The 19,003-nt window shown below is 41.6% G+C and overlaps 1 protein-coding gene across 2 annotated transcripts in view; it reads right to left on the bottom strand.

The window, feature by feature from the left end:
• Positions 1-15,237, bottom strand: part of Stx7 (syntaxin 7) — a 39,427-nt gene extending 24,190 nt beyond the window's left edge. Inside the window, exons 1-2 of one of the 2 annotated variants that reach the window (XM_036169094.1) lie at positions 15,136-15,237; positions 9,217-9,366 (exon numbers count right to left, since the gene is read on the bottom strand). In XM_036169094.1, coding sequence (XP_036024987.1) covers positions 9,217-9,301 — 85 coding nt within the window. In that variant the 5' untranslated portion in view covers positions 9,302-9,366; positions 15,136-15,237. Of the gene's footprint in view, positions 1-9,216; positions 9,367-15,129 lie in introns of both variants that reach the window. The other variant, XM_036169093.1, reaches the window with a different exon arrangement.
• Positions 15,238-19,003: the final 3,766 nt, after the last annotated feature.

Here is a 19,003-nt window from a genome sequence, read left to right on the forward strand (position 1 = left end):
GTGAGAAACTTCCAGGAAGCACCTTAAAGCCACTGATTAAGAGTTTAGTGCATGAAACAAATACAAGTGTATTCATGCTTCAAATAGCAGCCCCACTCAACCTGTAGGACAAGTCACTAGAGAGGAAAACAGGTGTCTTTCTCTTTAAGTCTCCTACCTACCTCTTCTGTCCTGTAACAACAATTCAGGCAGGACAAAATCATGAAAACACCAGAGCTATTGGTGTGCAAGGAGGGAAGTAATCTCAACCACATATTTCCAAGTGCTGTGGCAGGAGAAACAGGTAGATTGGACTGCAGAGGAGGAGGGAAGAGGTGAGTTTTCAACTCCATTTCCTCCACTAACTGCCTTCTCGTTCCACCAAAAGACCCTGGAGAAAAATCACTTCCTGTTTCCAAGTAAACATGATTCCAACAAATCTGCTCACTTCTTAAGACTGGAGTCCTTGTGACAGGAAAGCTTGCTTCGGCTCCAAAAAGAACAGTCAAGATACTGGCTTCCCTTTTGTACAGTCATATGTTAAGGGTAAAAAAACAGCATCTCTCCACTAGACCGGAACATATTTCCACCCAGACCAACAAAATGACCTAGACTTAGAAAAATACTTTTCTTAATTCTTAAAGAATTTCAGACAATGGATGTGGACTAAACTCATTCCAAACTCCTCCCTGAATCCTCCCAGATCCACTCCCATTTAAGAATCCATCCTCATTTAAAAGAGTCATCCTACTTCATTTCAAAGTCCTAAGAACCTTATGGCATCAAGTGCTAAGCAGTGGTTCTTCATAATAAACAAGAACAGTATGTGTGCAGTAAGAATAGTTACTGTGGAGACACTGTGGTTCTTTTAAAATTCTAATCAAGATTATGTCTGATGAAATAGTTGAGTCTATAGGAGACATATGACTAAAAAAATGAAACAAATGATTTAACACAAAACATGTTTCTGTTTATCCTTTAACATTTATTGCAAAGGCTCAAGTTCTGTACTCAAATTCTGCTGGGAAGGCTTTTGTCATTTTTTTTTAGAGTTGTTCACTTTCTATTTTATGCACATGAGTGTTTGCCTCTATGTACGTATGTGCTTCATGTGCCTGCAGTGCCCAGGGGAGTCAGAAGAGGATGTGACATCCCCTTAAACTGGAGTTACAGATGTTTGTGAGTCACCGTGTGTCTGCTGGGGACTGAACCTCAGTCCTCTGCAAGAGAAGCAAGTATTCTTAACTACTGAGCAATCTCTCCAGAACCCCCGACGGGAAGATTTTGCTACCGATGGATTTCATTAGTTTGTTTTCTGAAAGTTTTTAGCCACCTACGATTCTCCTTGAAAAAAAAAAAAATCCTTTCTCAAATGCCAGAATTCTATTTTTTATTGATAAATTTTATTGACAATTTCACACATGTCTATAATACATTCTGCTTACTCTCTCTTCGACCTCTCATCTCCCTTCTGTTCTTGCCAGCCATACTTCTTTATGGATCTCCTTCCCATACCCATTATGCTTTTGTTTTGTCCCACAGAATGGAGCAGGGTCGTCTGAGTGACCCTGGGTTTGGAACTATCCCTTAATGCACAGACTTAACTATAACAACTGTGTACGGAAAATTCTTTCCTCAAATACTGTTCCATAGTTAGCTATTTTCGATTCTATTTATCAACTTCCTTCAATTCTTATTTTAATTCATTCTGGCAGGACTCACTCTAGAAACATTTATGCCCATAACTCCCACCTTCAAATATCATAAAATACAATATAATCCTGGTGATACTCCAGCCCAGCAGTTCTCAACCTGTGGGTCGTGACCCCTTTGAGGTCTCATATTTACATTACGATCCATAACAGTAGTAAAATGACAGTTATGAAGTACCAATGACATAATGTTATGGTTGGGGTCACCACACCATGAGGAACTGTATTAAAGTGTCACAGCATCAGGAAGGTTGAGAACAGCTGCTCCAGTCACTTATGAATGGCTGCTTCCATCATGGGGTCTTGTAAATATGCTCTGTACATCTCATGACAAATGGCCTCTTGGCAGAAAAGCATAACCTTGCACATGTAAGAAGAGGTTTCAAAAGTCCCCGAGACTCCGGTGGTGATGCTTCACAAAGTTGAAAGAGACCATAATCCACCCATCAAACCCAAGAAAACCACATGCTAGAAAGCAAAAGAGCTAGCTCCCACTCATTGTCTCTGATCTCAGGAAAAGCACACAAACACACACACACGGCTTGCTGGATTACAGAATGCTCTATGTCCTCCAAGTTTCCTAACAGCTACATTCTCAAACATCCTGATTCGACTTTTGAGAAATGCAAATTAAGCCACAACAAGATAAGAACAGTGCTGAAATGGGTAAAATTTTAGGCTGTCCATGTTAGCAAGAAATTGAAACTATGAACTCTGACACACCAGCTGGAGGAAACAAGCACTTTAGGAAGCTATTGTTGTCTCTGCTAACACCAATCACGTACAGATCCTAAGAGCAACCAACCCAGTAACAGAAGCAGCATCACTTATAACAGTAAAGGGCAAGACCAAAGCAACAACAACAAGCCATAAAGACCTCAAATGTTTGTGGTAGTAGAGAAGGGAAACTGTGGTATAAATATTTTAAGAAGGAATACTGCAAATGAAAACAAATGACCCATAGCCACATAGATGAATCCCACAGACCCAAAAGAGAGTGAAGCCCAACCCAAAATAAAACACACTAATTAACTCTATCAGATGAACCTTAAATTAATCAGTGATGTGTAAATCTCAGGGTCCTGCTTATCTTTGATGGACATGGAGGAAGTGTAAGCATGAAAAGTGCTTTGGGGGCTCAGAATGGACTCCCCATTCTGCAGGACATGGTGGTGGAGAGTGACTGGACTGCATACTCATCAGTCATATACACTATTTAATAATAAATGTATGCCAACTACTTAAAGAAAAAAATGTTATGCTGAAGATTTCAATATATTTCTTCTGCTCTTCAAAAATATAAGTTCTCTTTTTGTGTTCTAAAGACACAAATGAGGTCTTTGAGGAAGCATGAGTGGTCCATATAAAAATATCATTCTCTGGTCAGCCCACAAAGGTTTCTTGACCTCCTACATCACAGATAGGAGTTGTCTCAAGGAAAATACCAAGGACGAGAGAAGGTAATGAGTGGATATCCCAATTCCAGATATTTTAACAAAAATGCTACTCTTGAACGTGAACTCAAGCTTTGCAAAACTAACTCTATCATTTCTGTGATGCATGCTGAGCTTCTAGACCTAGGAGACTCATTTGCATAGCAACTCTGGCCTGCTAGGAACACCTCTCAGAAGCCTTGAACTAAGAAGGGCTGGATGCCATATCAAGCCTGGAACAGAAAGCTCTGTCTATGGCACACAGGCACCGGAGGGAGGCCTGGCAGTACAAATGTCTTACCAACTCTGTTAAAGATCAACAGCCTACAGCAAGGAATCAAAACATCTGCTACATCATTTTAATCTTCTATATTGGAGTTCACAGAGAAATCCATAAAGTTCTAGTTTGTTCCATCTATTCAACTTGTCATTGAAAGGTCAGATTGTTTCAAAGTAAGTAACCATCTACACTATGTGGCATATACCTGTGATGTATATGTGCAGAGACTTCTCATGTCTAAATATCTTGTTTACTATAAACTATATTACTGCCATAGTATAAATGTTTGCTATTGAAGCAGATTTATAGCAGTACAGATCCCCCTTCAAAAAGAAGTGATTGAATAGCAAAAAATGACAAGTTTAAAATACTGTTTGGAGCTAAGGATTCTGGAGACACAGCTCAGTGGTAGAACACTTGCTTCTCATGTATGAGGCCTTCAACTTAACACCTACTACCTCAAAACAAAAACAAAAACAAAAACCTCATCTATCCTATGCTTTGCAAAACAGAACTGCCAGGATACTGTTAAATAAAACAAAATTATATTCTTGCTGTTATTTGTGGGTTCTAATAATAATAATAATAATAATAATAATAATAATAATAAAGATTGTTTTCTTTTTGACATAAAATAAGATACAAGACTCACTATTTGTATAAGTCTTTATTTATCTGATCGAAACTAGCAGAAACATAAACTTTTCCCACTGCAGGCCCAGGAAGCCTTGGGTTCTGTTTGAGCAGATGCCCACTTCCTAGCTATCTTACTCACAATACCTTCCCTAGACTCATTTACAAAAGCAGGTAATCCGGAAGGACACACATTCAATGATGCAAATGTTAGTGTCAAAGAAGAACCTACCATGGTGAAGAGAACCCTGATCCCATCGTGCCTATCTGTATTAATAGCGTGGTGAGACCAGGGGAAAGAGAACTGAAATTTCACGCTTCTGCCTTTCACTTCCACATGTTTCTGCACAGCTCTTACCAGAATGGTAGGCTGGATGTAGACCAGTCACGTAGTTTCACTCTGAGCTTGCTTTCATTCAGACACTGAACTTCAGAATTAGAAACATGCACAGCAGTGCTGGTCACTAAAGACATGCCAAAGTCTCAAGTTTGCGTTCAACCAACCAATCCCCTCCTTCTCTAGCTCCTGCTGGACTGTACGTTCACTCTCTGTTGTTCAAGCCATATAAACCCATCTCTTCCTTCCCTTTCCTTACCTGATGCCTTTATTTCATATTTCACTTGAAGACAAACGTACTCTGAAACAGACTACACTTCCATCGGTATCACATCTGGCTTCAGTTTGCAGAGTAGATGAAAGGCAAGCCACCTTCTAGAGCCCTGGTTCTCAACCTTTCTAATGCTGTGGCCCTTTAATACAGCCCTTCATGTTGTGGCGATGACCTCCCTGCCACAACCATATAATTATTTTCACTGCTACTTCATAACTGTAGCTGCTGTTACGAATCATAATGTCAATATCTGTGTTTCCCGATGGTCTTAGGCAAGGGGTAAGGGTATCTCCTAAGGGTAAGGGCCATTTGGCCCCCCAAAGGGTCGTGACCCGCAGGTTGAGGATTCGTGTTCCAGTGCTATTCGCAATCCCCTCTGACCTTGAAAGACTTTTCTTTTACAATTACACTGTAAAGTTCTAGTGTTTTCCTTTTCTAGTGGAGAAACGCAACCCCTGCTCTGACCATCACTGATTTCCAAGGCAGGGTCAGTTAGTTGTCTACAAAATAGTGATTGATCCTTTCTTTCTTAAACAGGAAAATCCCCAGATCAAATACATTCCTGGCAGATAGGTTACCACATCCAAGGCATAAGCATGGGTGAGCAAAATTCTGTGATATCTTTTTAAGCAATGCATTTTTTTTTTTTAAATCCCACACTTGGAATACAGACATGAGATTACTCTTCAGTGCCATTTGCCAAACAAAATTCTCTGCTCCTTCCCTCTAGGTATCACAGCAGCAGTAGACATAGATGAGGCCTCAACATCCTTTTTAAAAAAAAAATCTTTATTTTGTTCTTAGTTCTCTGGTCACTCAAATTCTTTATGCTACTTTCTACCTGACTTCCACAGTTCTTAACACCCCAGTCATTTTCTCTGACTCCTTTTGGGCTCAATTCAGATCTAAGGTTGTAACTACTACTTATGCTGTGATCCCATATTACAAATGAAAAACTGTGATATGGTTCTCAATTTCCAAATTCATGTATTTCAGCCGTCTGACATCTCCACTTGGATGTCCAAAAGACATTTCAATATTTACTTGACCAAGGGTGAAGTGATCCAATGGTAGCATACTTCCCTAGGACTGTAGTAAAAATAGAAAAAGAAATTACTAGAAGGAGACATGATCCTCCATAACTAGTCCCGGATGGTAGCCTTTGTTATCTCATTCACACATGTCACCGCCTACTTGTGTGCTCTGTACAAAAAGTATGACTCTTCTCCTTGCCTCCCAGGCCCACACACACGCACCTGCAAGTCCTCGTGGCTCTGTGTCTACACACACTCTTCACCTCTCTCCATCCTCATTGATAAAACCCTGACACACAACAAAAATCTCTTTCAATAGACTCTATAAACACCAAAACATGCCCCCTTGTTCTCCTCACACTTGTGCTCAGTAGCAACCCCAGTGACCCTTTCAACGTGCAGATCTGATTGTGTCTCTTCTCCTCTTAAGCTTTCAGTAATGTCTACTGCCGTGTACAGTGAAATCTAAACTCTCTATGGAGCAAAGTACTCGGTAACTCACCCGGCCACCTCTGATTTCCCCTCCAGCAACTCTAGCCTCAAGTGCTGTGCTTTGGACATGGAGGTTTGCTCTTTCTCCTTGTGTTCTGAGCAACTCAGCTCTTGACTGCTGTGGGATGGTGATTTGCTACTGACCTCCTTCATGCGACCTGCTCCTGTAGCCCTCTCTGCCAGGCCTTCCTCCTACATCCAGGGTGTATCTAAGCAACGAAGCACCCAGCTGCCTGCTTCCTCATCACTCTCACTCTAGTTGCCTCGTAGGAGATTGTGTGGCTTATTAACTTTGATGCCATATGTTACCTCCAATTCCACAGTACACCATGAAGACAGGACCTTATAGATTTGTTTACAGCTACATTCACATTCTCTGAAACAGTGTCTAATGTGTAATAGACACTCAAAGAACTACTGTTGAATGTCCCAAACGGAACATCACAACTAAAAGTCACTTAGTCTGAAACATCATTTCAATATTTACATTTCTGAAGAAATGACTTGGAAATTAACTGAACACTATTTCTAGTCTCTTGGTCACAGCACTCACTCTTGAGGGGCAAAGCCATCCTTTAGTAATGTAGACTATGCAAAAGTTCTTCTCCTTCTCAGCTTAGTGTCTAATTCCCAGTAGCTGGGGACTTGTGTAGCAACCTGTACACAGTACATGTGTCTTCACTTTCATGTTTGACAGACAGTACTTTGCATATCTGAAGATAGTCATTGGACCTTTTCTTGACTTAATAATCTCAGTCTTCATTAAAAAATTATTTTAATTATTGAACTGAATCTACAGCCATGCACATGTTAGCTAAGGACCCTATCCCTGAACTAAATCTCTAGCCCTCTTTTTACTTTTTGAGACAAGGGTCTTGCTCAATTGCACAGGCTTTGAACTTTCTCTGTAGCCCAGGCAAACCTTGAAAATGTCATCTTCTTGCTTCAGACTCCTGAATATCTGGAATTATAGGCCTGGACAATGAGGCTCAGCTTGGTCCTGTTTTAAGGGTTGTGAACAGTTGGGGGAAGCCTTCGGCATGATCCAAGATTGCTATGGATTATAATTAGCTGTCATCCACACTGTAGTAGTAGTCAACTCTGGCTCAGATCATCATGTCTCATCTGGCTGGAGCAATTGATCTCTTTCTTAGCAAGCATGGTCTGGTTTAAACTAGCCCTTTCCTTTTCCAGTTCAAACTTCCACAGGCTCCAGTTCAGGTACTTCCTGTACTATCTAGTGCTTAACATTTCTCTAATCTCCCAGTGGTACAGTCACTCCTCAGCCTCTTGAATTCCTGGCACCATTCAATGAGCCAAGATGACCTATTCTACTTTGGCATCCTTTCTTGAAAAAGGTCTGGATTTTCCATATGTGTAAACTGAACTATCAGCTTGCTTAAATGTCACACAGATGATTACATTCACCTGAGGCCAATCAGTGTTTTGTACAATAAGCAGCAAGGAAGCCAAGGAGCAATCTGAAACCAGAGGAGCAAGAAGCTGGAATAGTCTTGATGAAGTGCTCTTAACTGCCTGTCATGAATAACACGATGTACAATGCTACTCCTTCCTGGCTCCCCTGATAGTAGCCAAAGAAAACACTAACTACTCTAAATCAGAGTAGACATCAGTACCTTCTAAAGCCATCTATATTGTAACTTTATTCCCTTGACCTCCAAAGTGCATTGGCATCTCATCTAAATCACTTGTGTAGAACAATATCAAGAGGTTAATGATTAACTAAAAAAAAAAAAAAGAAGAAAAAAACAATAGTGAGATCATTTGAAAACATCCCATATTTTAGTAGTACATTAGCATGTTGGTAAGGTGGAAGAATAAAAGTGTATTATGCAGTCGAGGAGCCCTGGTGTCATATGTGGTGGCACACACCTTTAATCCCACCACTCCAGAGGCAAAGATACATGAAGCTCTGTGAGTTCAAGGCCAGCCTGGTCTGTAGTATAGCAAGTTCTGATCTAGTGAGACTCTGTCTCAAAAAAAAAAAAAAAAAAAAAAAAAATTCTGGCAATGTCCCAAAGCACTGAGTGAAAGATGCCTAGAATAATCTACATTGTGTGATTAGCTGTGATTCAGGAATTACGTTGAAAGCATGCCTATGAATATGCGTATGCACACACATGTACATGTGCTGGTGGGTAAAGTGGGTCTATTGACTTGCTGTCTCCGTAGCAAAGGAAGTTTGCAGGGGAATCCATACCATCTTTCATAATATCTCTCTCCACAGATTAAAACATCTCGTCTTGCCATAGTTTGAATATCACGTTGAGACTTGTTCCCCAAAGTCATAGTGTTGGGAGGAGCCACTGAGAGGTGATTAATATATTAGTATATTTCTCGGTCTTTCTACGCTAGATTGGTCCTCATGATGTGATGGTCATACAGGGAGTGTGCCTCACCTCACTCCCCTACTTCCCTTCCTGCCAGGTGACATCATGAGTCGAGAGGTCCTCACCAGAAGTCAGAAGATGCTGGTGTTGTGTTCTCTGTCCTCCAAAACTGGGACTAAATAATTTATTCCTTTATAACCTGTCCATCTTGTATATTTTGTTACAGCAACACACAAAGGAACCACAATAGCTGTGTTTACTTCTTTCCAGCCTCTTTTCATTTATACCACATATTTGCAGGCACAAAATTAGCCTAAGCCTACCTGTTCAGATCTTATTCTTAATAAATATAAATCTTTTGACCTCTTGCTAATACTCATTAGATTTTAACCTATGAGACTAAGCCAGCAGATCTCAACTTCAAGAACCAGGTGGTCTCAGGGTAAACACAAACATCAACTTGTAAATCTTTATGTTATTAATGACACAGTGCGGCCTGGGCCTATGCTGGCACTCCGTTCTTCTATTAAATTATCTCCATACTTACTCTAAAGAGCTATAGCCTCTTCAAATGTGTTCTTAGAAGAATGCTCCTTCCTCCCTCCTCCCTTAATCACTAGAGATTTATCACATTTACCACCAAGTTCAAGAATTGAAAACAAGAGTGGAGTGGATTTGAAACTGAACTCACAGCATTGTGTGATCTTTTGGATGTTAGAAGAGATGCGCTGTGCCAGCTGGGCAGGGTCCCCACCAATCCCTGGAGTGTAAGACATGGCTGGTTGGCTGACTGACTGATTTCATCAGATGCAAGTAGGCTATATGGATTTCTAGGAGTCACCTAAAAAATACAAAAGTTGTACAATTATATTTTGAAATTATTGGTGTACGTTTCGCAAATTACCCACCTGGGAGATTAGAGGGTCAAGGAAGGAAAAAGACTACTGCTATTTTCTAGAAAGCATTTATAAAGCCTCAACATATAAGGTGTATACTTAGGTATGATTAATAAAGAGAACAAAGGCTTAGATATGAGGACCAGTTGGAGAAGATCAATGATATTTGTCAAAGGAAAAGGGAGCTCGTGGCCAGCCCTGGACCAAATGATTCCTGGCTGATATGAGTGGGAGGCAACCCAGAGAGGGAAAGAGGAGTGACCTAACAGTAACTACATATCCATGGGAGGAAAACAGAAACACTGGCCGTCTAACGTCACTCCACAACCTCCCCTTTAAAGTCCTCCTTGACTGTTCTTTTGAGCACACTGTGGCATATAACAATTAAGTAACTGGTCCAAAGTAGCAAGAACCCCCATTGATTAAGGTGAGATTTAAGCCCAGGGTTCAGGTTCCAAAGTTACCCATGTTGACTAACATTGGGAGTAATTATCTCAGAAGAACGAGTCTTGGTTTCTAGGTTTTGTTTGACCATAATCCAGTATCAAACCACTGGAATTTCCAACAGATGAGAGTACAGGGATACTAAAATCTGGTTATGCTCAGGTCTCTTTGGCTTTGTACATAGTTGTTACAATGTACTGTTTAGGGAATAAATTTCAAAAGAGGAACCTGTATATATTATGTTCTATACTGATATAACTAAATGATATTTTTGATACACGGTGGGTTGAATCTACACACAAGGAGCATGATGGTAGGGAAGACACAAAGTGACAGTGCTGGGAGGAAATATAACAGCTGAGCTGATACGACTGGTTAAACCAACTGGGTCTGTGCACTGTGGAATGTGCCTGGTCATCAGATAGTCTTGAGAGCTTTAGTATATTCTCTACTCTCCTTCCCTGTTCCACGTGAACCAGGTCCTAAATATAGACTCAAAAACAATGTCATTAAAAGCAAACTCCAACCTTAACAAACAGCTGACCCACAGCAACAAGGTAGCAGGAGTAAATTCCCTTCCCGGAACTACTGAATTAGGACTATAGCCACGTAAAGAGCTGGGAACCAGGCTGAGTGAGACTAGATCTGAAAAGGTAGGCGTGATGTTGGACACTTGTAGCCCCAGCACTGGAGTCCCTAATTTGTAAGGACCTTGAGTTCAAGGTCAGCTTAGGCCTGAAAGTCAATGACTCAAACACCATTTCAAGCATTCCGTGAATCAATCAGATCCTCTATTTCATCTTTAAAGTTTTAAACATGTGTGTGTGTGTGTGTGTGTGTGTGTGTGTGTGTGTGTATGTGTGTATGTGTGCATGCATGTGAGTGTTCTACTATGAGTGTGTGGAGATCCAAGGACAACTTTCAAGATCTGGTTCTCCTCTCTCACCATGTGAGTCTTGGGGATCAAACTCAGGTCATCAGACTTGGTAACAAGTATCTTTACCTGCTGAGCCAGCTTGTTAACCCCATCCTTTAAAAAATCAGATCTTTATTAAGATATAATTCATATACCATACAATCCAGTCACTGAAATCATATAATCCAGTGGTTTTTAATATGTTAATAGAGCTGTGTGGTAATCACCATGTAACTTTTAAAACGCACATTACTCTGAGAAGCAAGTCCCTACCCATCCTTTTTCATCTGCTGTTTGTCCCCAACCTTCTCAGCCATAAAAATCATTAATCCACTTTGTATGCTTTTCTATTCCAGGTGTTTCACATGAGTGGAATCATACAATATATGTTCTTTGTGACTGATCTGTTCCTCTTCCTTGTGTTTTCCAGGAACAGCTCCCTGTAGCATCTCTCAATACCTCAATCCTTTTAATTGACAAATAGTATCGTAATAAATGGAGAAAGACCATTTTCTTTTGGTTCAGTGGCATCTTTCTCTGTCAGTCAGGCTTCCAAAAGCACCTGTGGTTTACAGTCAACACCAACACACTGTGAATGATTCCTCCTTTAACCATGGGCACAAATAAGTCTCACGTTGACATCTACAAGCTACACCCTTAACACACTCTCTCTGGTGTCTATATGTCTTTAAAATTACTAGAATTCACCAACTGCCTGTTCTGCTGCCAGTATAACCAGCAACCAGAAGTCTCTACCTTGGGCGAAGACACTTAGCAGCTGGGCCTCCTGCCTGGATCAAAGTAAGGTAAGGAACGTCCAGGGGCCAAGTGCTTTTCCACTGCACACAGAGGACAAATCTGATGTGGCACCTGCAGGGCCCTCATCAGAGGTACACAGCCACACACTCCCCTGAAACCTGGTCTCCCTCCCCCAAAGGGACTAATATCAGAGTCCTGCTAATTCATGCAAAGGATTTTGGTTTTCTCTGAGCTCTCAAAATCCATGTACATACAACAGTCCAAACTTCAGTGTTTTGTTTTGTTTTTTCCACAAAAAGTTAAGTCACTGAGTCAGTCACAATCACAGCCTGTTGCTCTCATCCTTGGACACAAGCAAGCTAACTGGAAAATGTCCCTGTTGGTGACACAAATGGGCTTCATTCATTCTAAGAGCTATCCTCTTCATCTGTTCAGAATTTGTCAGAGGAAGGGTATAGAGGTGATCACCTCAGTGCAGTCTTGAATGATGAAGGAGCAGCAATCTGAGAAAGAGTTGAATATTTCCAGCACATGGTGCCTTTAATGATTTTATTTTTAAAATTAATTATTATTTTATTATAATTATAATAAATTAATGATTCTCAAAAGCCTATGTGATAGGTATAATTACCACTGTAGTTTTTCACAAAGAAACTGGGGCATCACTGAGAACAAATAACTTGTATATGATTAGCAAAGGACCTAAAATGAGGAAGTAAATCTGGGCGCTCACAATTTCTCAAACACTAGACTAAATCCTATTGCCTTCTATACAACAACTTAGGACAGGTAGAGCAATTCAACTACACAGCCAAAACTTGCCACCTTTCTGCTGGCCCAGAGGTACCTTGCTATCCTGACTTCTTCAACGCAGAAATGTAAATGGATGGAGGTACTAATACTGAGCAGCACCCTCCCTTTTGGTACTGTTCAGCTAAAGAATGATGACATTTCAAAGACAACAAGAGTTGGCTCTTCTAATTAAATACAATGTAAGTGGGACAATGGTTATCTTTGCTGCAAAAAAAAAATACACATACAAGTACATAGTTAGCGATAAAAAATTTATGACTTTTACAAGTAAGCTAATTAATGCTATGTTTATAAAATGTTTGTGCTCTATAACCATCCCCAGTACCTAGCTTAAGCTGCAAGGAACTAAGCCCATTTTAAATTCCTAGTGCCTTTGCTCAAAATAATCATATAAATCATCGTGTGCGCCTGCACTGCCTACAGAGTAGCTGCTATTGACGTGGACTATTAAAATGAATTAAGTTAAATGGAAGCCACCCAAGCCACCTTTCAAGTGCTCAGAAATTATATGTGGCCAGTAGCCAGAAGCTTGGACAGCTCACATGACCATTTCTATCACCACAGAAAGTTCTATTGGACAGTGTTCAACTCAACATCTTACTAATTATCTTTTTATGAAGACATATAAATACTATAAGGTGAAAGAGAAGGGAGTTCAAAGGGCAACACCCAAAATGAGAGCTGTCTCAAGACTGTGAACCAAAGAGAAGTTCAGAGAAATCTTTGAGACAGATGGTTGAATGTAAAATACTGCCCTGCAGTTACCACTGGACATACTGTTGAATCCTTAAGACTTCCACTAAGCACAAACCGGTTTAAAATTTAGCCTGCTCAAAACAGACGGTCAGTTTCACTTTCTTAGTCATGAACACCAGTGAAACATACTGGACTTTCTTCTCATCTGTCCCCCAGGGTTTTTATTTGTGTGTGTGTGGTGTGAGGTGGGGTGGAACCTGGTTCTATTCTCTAGTACTTGGCTACAAAATAGGTCAGGAATCAATGTTTGTAGTGTTAACGAACATGCGTACCAATTTCCTAAGAACACAGACCCAGTCTGCGAGTAAATATTAACATTTCTAAAACACTAAATTCCAGGCATATTGCTGCCTTGGCTTTTCCAGGTGCCATTTTCCTATCTCTGGAAGGCTTTCCCCATGGTCCTCACGTGACTACTAGCTCCTTTTCTCAGCAAGCTGTTATCACATGCTAAAGATGCCAGATCTGAAATGAGAAGTCACTACTGTTGCTCTCTGTCAATGTAACCTCTGCTTCAAACCATTTGCAGTACTTAAAAGATCCAAAGACGAACACTGTGTTTTCAGTCCCCAAGACAAACGAGAGAGGAATCAATCCTAAGAGATAATCAATGGATATGAGGGTGCTCAGTCTTCCATCAGGGTGTTCATTCCACAAACTACCCAAGTGCATTTCAGCCCAGCTCCTTCATCAATTAAACTAGAATGCTACATTATTTGGTTTTAGTTTAGTTCACCAAGGATTTTCCCCCTCATGGTTTTACACATTAATGTTTCAAATTACACTGAACCATAATAAAATCCACTGTAGGTGGATTATTAAAAATTAACTGTAGGTGTTTTATCTAATAGTAATAGTATACATAGCAATAATATTTTTGTAGTGCTGAGGACTGAACCAGGGCCTTGTGCATACTAAGCAAGCACTCCACCCTTGAGCTACATGCAGCTCAGGTCATTATTAATAAATTTCAACCAGCAGCACTTGGATGAACTAACTTGGGATCATAATCAAAGTTAGAAAGGACTGTTAATGGGGAGCAAGCAATATAAGAAGTGAACTAGCTGAAGAAAAATGAGGCTGGTGAGTTAATACAGTGTCACATTAACTTCCCCAGACACTGGGAAACGCTGTCTAATTCTTAACTAGTCACAAGCCTGGGGCCAACTTCAGACGCGGCAAAGCCAAAGGCTTTCACATCGCGAGACACAATTTAACAGTTTTATCAGTCTCTGGCCAGTGCAGCTCAGAGTAGACGAAAAAGAAATGCCCACCTCCAACAGGACCAAACCCAACCGTGGCTCACGGTTACTTCCTTTCTCCTCCTCCCCACCCCCACTCCCCGCCTCCCCGCCCCCATTATAGACCATTTGTAAATGATAATTATTGCCAGAATACAAGATCTGAAGCGATCAAAAATGAGATATGTATATAAAATCCAAGCATAATAAAAAATTAGAAGGGAAAATTAGCATTTGAGTAGAAGGCTATCTTCCTCTCCCTCCACCCTACCTACACCTTTTTTTTTTTTTAAACCTGACTTTAACCTAGAAAACACAGATGCGAATTCTTAAAATACTTTTGTTAAGGGTCTTGGGGGTCAATCAATTAAAGGCGTGCACACAAGGTAGGTCAAAGAAAGTTAGCCTGTGTTAAGCCAAGGCCAACAGCCCAGCAAACTCAAGGGGGCGGCGGAAAAGAACCTGTGGCCAGACGATCAGGGCCCAACGCTTTTGCTTTTCTGTACTGGAAGGGAAGTGGACAGAGAATGCGGAATAAGGCAGTCGCCTGGCGGGAGCTGGCGATGGGGTCCGGCCCCCAAAGCTGACAGGCAGCCCGTGTCCCCTGCCGCGCGCCCCGGAGTGCACGCGGGTCGAGTCCCCGGCGGGGCGTGGGAGCCGGAGAGGCGCCGGCCCTGCGTCCCTGGGGAGCCCGACACTGTGTACCCAAAAACAGCCACCGCGGGATGCGCTTCTGGGGTGCCCTTCCCGGACCCTCCGGCTCTGCAGCCGCCTCTTACCCTAACCTCATCGGCTTCCTTCTCCTCCGGGGCCAGACGCTGTCACCCCGGGGTCCACCGCCCTCCGCTGCCAGTCTCAGCTGATGGGCGGTGACGCGAGCAAGCCCACTGCGCATGCTCTGGGCACAGCCCGGGAAGGAGGGGGCGGAGCTCGCTTCTCTCCCATTGGCCAATAACAGCTAAAGCTTGAAGGGACGAGGAAAATTGCTAGGGAGCTGTGCTTTGAAGCCTGACAAACTGATGGTGGAAGTCTACGTGCATGGGATTGAGGAGAGCCGTCTGCTTTATTTACGGTGGCGCCATCCTCCCTGGTCTCAGGCACCATCAGCTCCTGCGGGTCCTGTTTTCTACCCCTCAACTCTGCAGTAGATATTATTTACAACCCCACTTTAAAATGTCACGGCAGAAAAAAAAAATGTCAAGGCATTGAAGACTGAACATTGAAAAATGTCTAGCTGAACCCAAGAAAGAATAAATGAAGAATCACCTCTGGGTGCCCACTTGGTAAAGTTGTTTTCTTAGTTCATGATCGTTCTCGCATCCTTGAAATACTGGATGTAGTTTTCCAGGGCTTTAAGAGCACAGAATGTTCCAATAATGAGAGGCATCAGTTGCTCAAATGAAAGAAATTCTTTTGAGCCAAATTAATTAGAATATAGACTGCCTTGACCTTTGCCTATAATGAAGAGGGCGTTATTTTAAGAAAAGGGCGTGAAAACATGTGATATCAAAAGCTCAGAAGAATTTCACTGTGCCTGTGTGTGGTAAGGGAAATCCAGAATATTGTGAGCTGGAACCACAGAGCAAACTGTACGTTGGTTGTTATTACACAAGCAAGCATCTGTAGATGATTTAGGTCAGGCCGAAGCACTGCCTCTTCCAGGTAGGATCCGCACAGTGGAGTGAGCAGATTGAGCAAAGGACATGCACCCATTTAAATCGATGTGATTCAGCTAGGGTCATCGTGAACTTTTGAGTTCTGTTTAGTTTTTCAGGTACTGGAGATTGAACCAAGGGCCTTGCACATGGGAAACAAGTGCCAAAGCTGTGTCCTGTATCTCCAGCCCTTCGTTTTTGAAACAGGGTCTTCCTAGGTCGCCCAAACTAACCTGGATCTCACTCTATAGCACAGTCAGACCATGAACTTGAAATCCTCCTGCCTTGTCCTTCTGAGAAGCTAGAACTACAGACCTGTGTCACCCTCCCAGGTGGTTTGAGGTTTTGTTTTGAGGTGCTGGAGATCAAACCCAAGGCCTCACACTTTGGGAAGATGATCCACCACTGAGCTATACCCATAGTTCCCAATGCAAACTTTTAGAAATATTAGCTCAATATATGTTTTAGCATTATACGTTTTTCAAAATACTGAGGAAATTCCAGTTTCTGTTTGAAGCCTCTCCTTTTTTTCAAAATTGTCATAATTTTAAAAACCATCCTTCGACAAGGCAGCAACCTCTGTAATAAAAATTCTTGTAACTGTTAAAGCCACAGAGTCCCTTTCAGACAATCTGGTTCTGCTTCCTCATTACACAGGCTAAGGAACCTGGAACACCAAACAATTCAAGTCACACAGATCATTAGGAACAGCACAGGCTTGAGTCCTAAGCCCGACTCTAGAGTTCTTCCTGCTGCCTCACTCAATCAGCAAATGTCTGCTGCAAGTCTGCCCTGCTCTAGCTATGGGGCCTTGCCCTACAGATAGCAAAATGAGCAGAGTATTGCATTTTCCTATGGGGTAGTGGTGCCCTTCACTTGACACCACAAGCTGTTCTGTGTTGGCGATTTGTACAGAGCACAGTGGAGAGCCCAAGACAGGTGGCCTAACTGTAGAGTCAGTGATGAGTTTTGAAGTGGAAACAGGAGCAGAATTCTTGAAAGTTAAATAAAAGTTTCACTGGAAGATGTGATAGAAGAGGACATTGTGGCAAAAGAAGGCACATGCAATGTGTGTGAATGCTTGGTTTATTTGGTGAAAACATGGTGCATGGATTCAAAGGATTAGACAGTGGAAGTGCAAGTGTGCTTTTTAAAAGCCTCTGTCTCATGTTGTCACTGATGAGAGTTGAGCTACTACAAGATTTTAAGGAAAGGTACAAAGTGTTCGTAATTCCACACCACAGAGGAAACTCTGGGAGAAGTTAGGAAAATTAGAAAGGAAATATGGCAGAGAAGAAAGGCACTTAGGAGATGTTTGTAATAACCACATGCCTTGGTAAAGAATTTCATCGGTTTTGGAGATCTTGAAGGAGTGTCCTGAGGTTAATATGATGGAGAAGGAGGGAGGTTAATGGGACAAATATTTAGTAAGGCTTGCACATGGACTAGCTATGGAGAATGAAAGAGAGGATTTGTAAAATGGAGCTAATATCTAGTGTGCTTTCTATATGCCCTTCCAAGTTCTTTTTACTAGAACCCAGGGCTGGGTGGAGGGGAGAGCATGGGGCCCTAGAGAAGGCCCCGAGGCTCAGAGAACTTTTTAGGTTGCCCTACCAGTCACCGACGATGCTGGCACCAAAGGTGGTGGTTCCAAATCAAACTTTGGGCTTGATCCAAGTTGTCATTTAAAAAAAATATTTTAGTATTAGATTCCTTCCTAGTCATTTGAATTCAAAGATAAAAATTAAGTGTAATAATTCTCTGTTAAACTTAGAGGTCTAGAGAGTAAATGGATTCTGAAGGAGTTCCTGACAACCGTGGTACTACATTTTATTATTTAGTCACTATTTAGTGAGGTTCAGACAGATGTCCTAAACCCAGTGAGGCCCAGTACTACTCAGCTAGTGAGTTAATCAATAAGGCCTTAACCAGAAATCATTTTACCTCCTACAAAGTAAATGCTTCTATATTTCTAGGAGTCTGCCTTAGTTATACTTCTGTTTCTTTAAAGAGACACCACAACCAAGGCAACTTATAAAAGAAAGTGTTTAATTGGGGGCTCACTTACAGTTTCAGAGTGAGTTCATGACCATTGCAGCAAGGAATATGGCAGCCAATAGGCAGGCATGGCACTGTAGAAGTAGCTGAGATCCTATATCTGATCCATAAGAACAAGCCAGAGAGAGAACTAACAGCATGGTATGGGCTTTTGAAACCTCAAAGTCCACCCCCAGTGATACAGCTCCTCCAACAAGGCCACGCCTCCTAATCCTTCCCAAACAGTGCCACTAACTGGGGACAGAGCATTCAAACATAACAGCCTATGGGGACCGTTTTCATTCAAATCGCCACAGAATCCATTACCTATGTAAAAAAAAATGCAATTTGGGTTTTTCAGAGAGAGTTATTAGGAAAGTGCTTTTTTGGAAAGAGTTTGAGAGGCAATCAGAGCAAGCCATTGGATAGTTGTCTGCACCCTCCTTTCCCTATGCAAATATCACCTGTATAAGCTCCCTTTGCAGGATAGGGAGCCACTCACTACTCTTTTCAACTGCCTCTGAATAGCATTCTAGTGTATGGAAATAGATAATAAATAATAATTCCTTTTTATTTACTAACCACTAAACTAAAAAAAAGTTTGAAAATTATTATTTTCCAAAGGGGAAATGTGATGATATGTATATGATATAACAAATAAAACTTGCCTGAAGATCAGAGGGCAAAGCCAGTCACTAGTTAGCCATAGAGGCCAGGCGATGGTGGCACACACCTTTAATACCTAGCACTTGGAATCCCATGTCTTTGCTCCCAGTACTTGGGAGGCACACACACCTTTAATCCCAGCACTAGGAAGGTTGAGACAAGAAGTGATATGGCTGTGCGGGAGGAGAAAGGAGCTTAGCTCCCTTTCAGGCTAAGGATATTTTTGGGGTAAGAAGTCTTTCTAGTGACTGGCTTCTCTGCTTCTCTGATCTTTCAGCTTTCACCCTGGTATCTG

The sequence above is a fragment of the Onychomys torridus genome, chromosome 19 (assembly GCF_903995425.1).
Source record: "Onychomys torridus chromosome 19, mOncTor1.1, whole genome shotgun sequence".
Classification (NCBI taxonomy): Eukaryota; Metazoa; Chordata; class Mammalia; order Rodentia; family Cricetidae; genus Onychomys; species Onychomys torridus.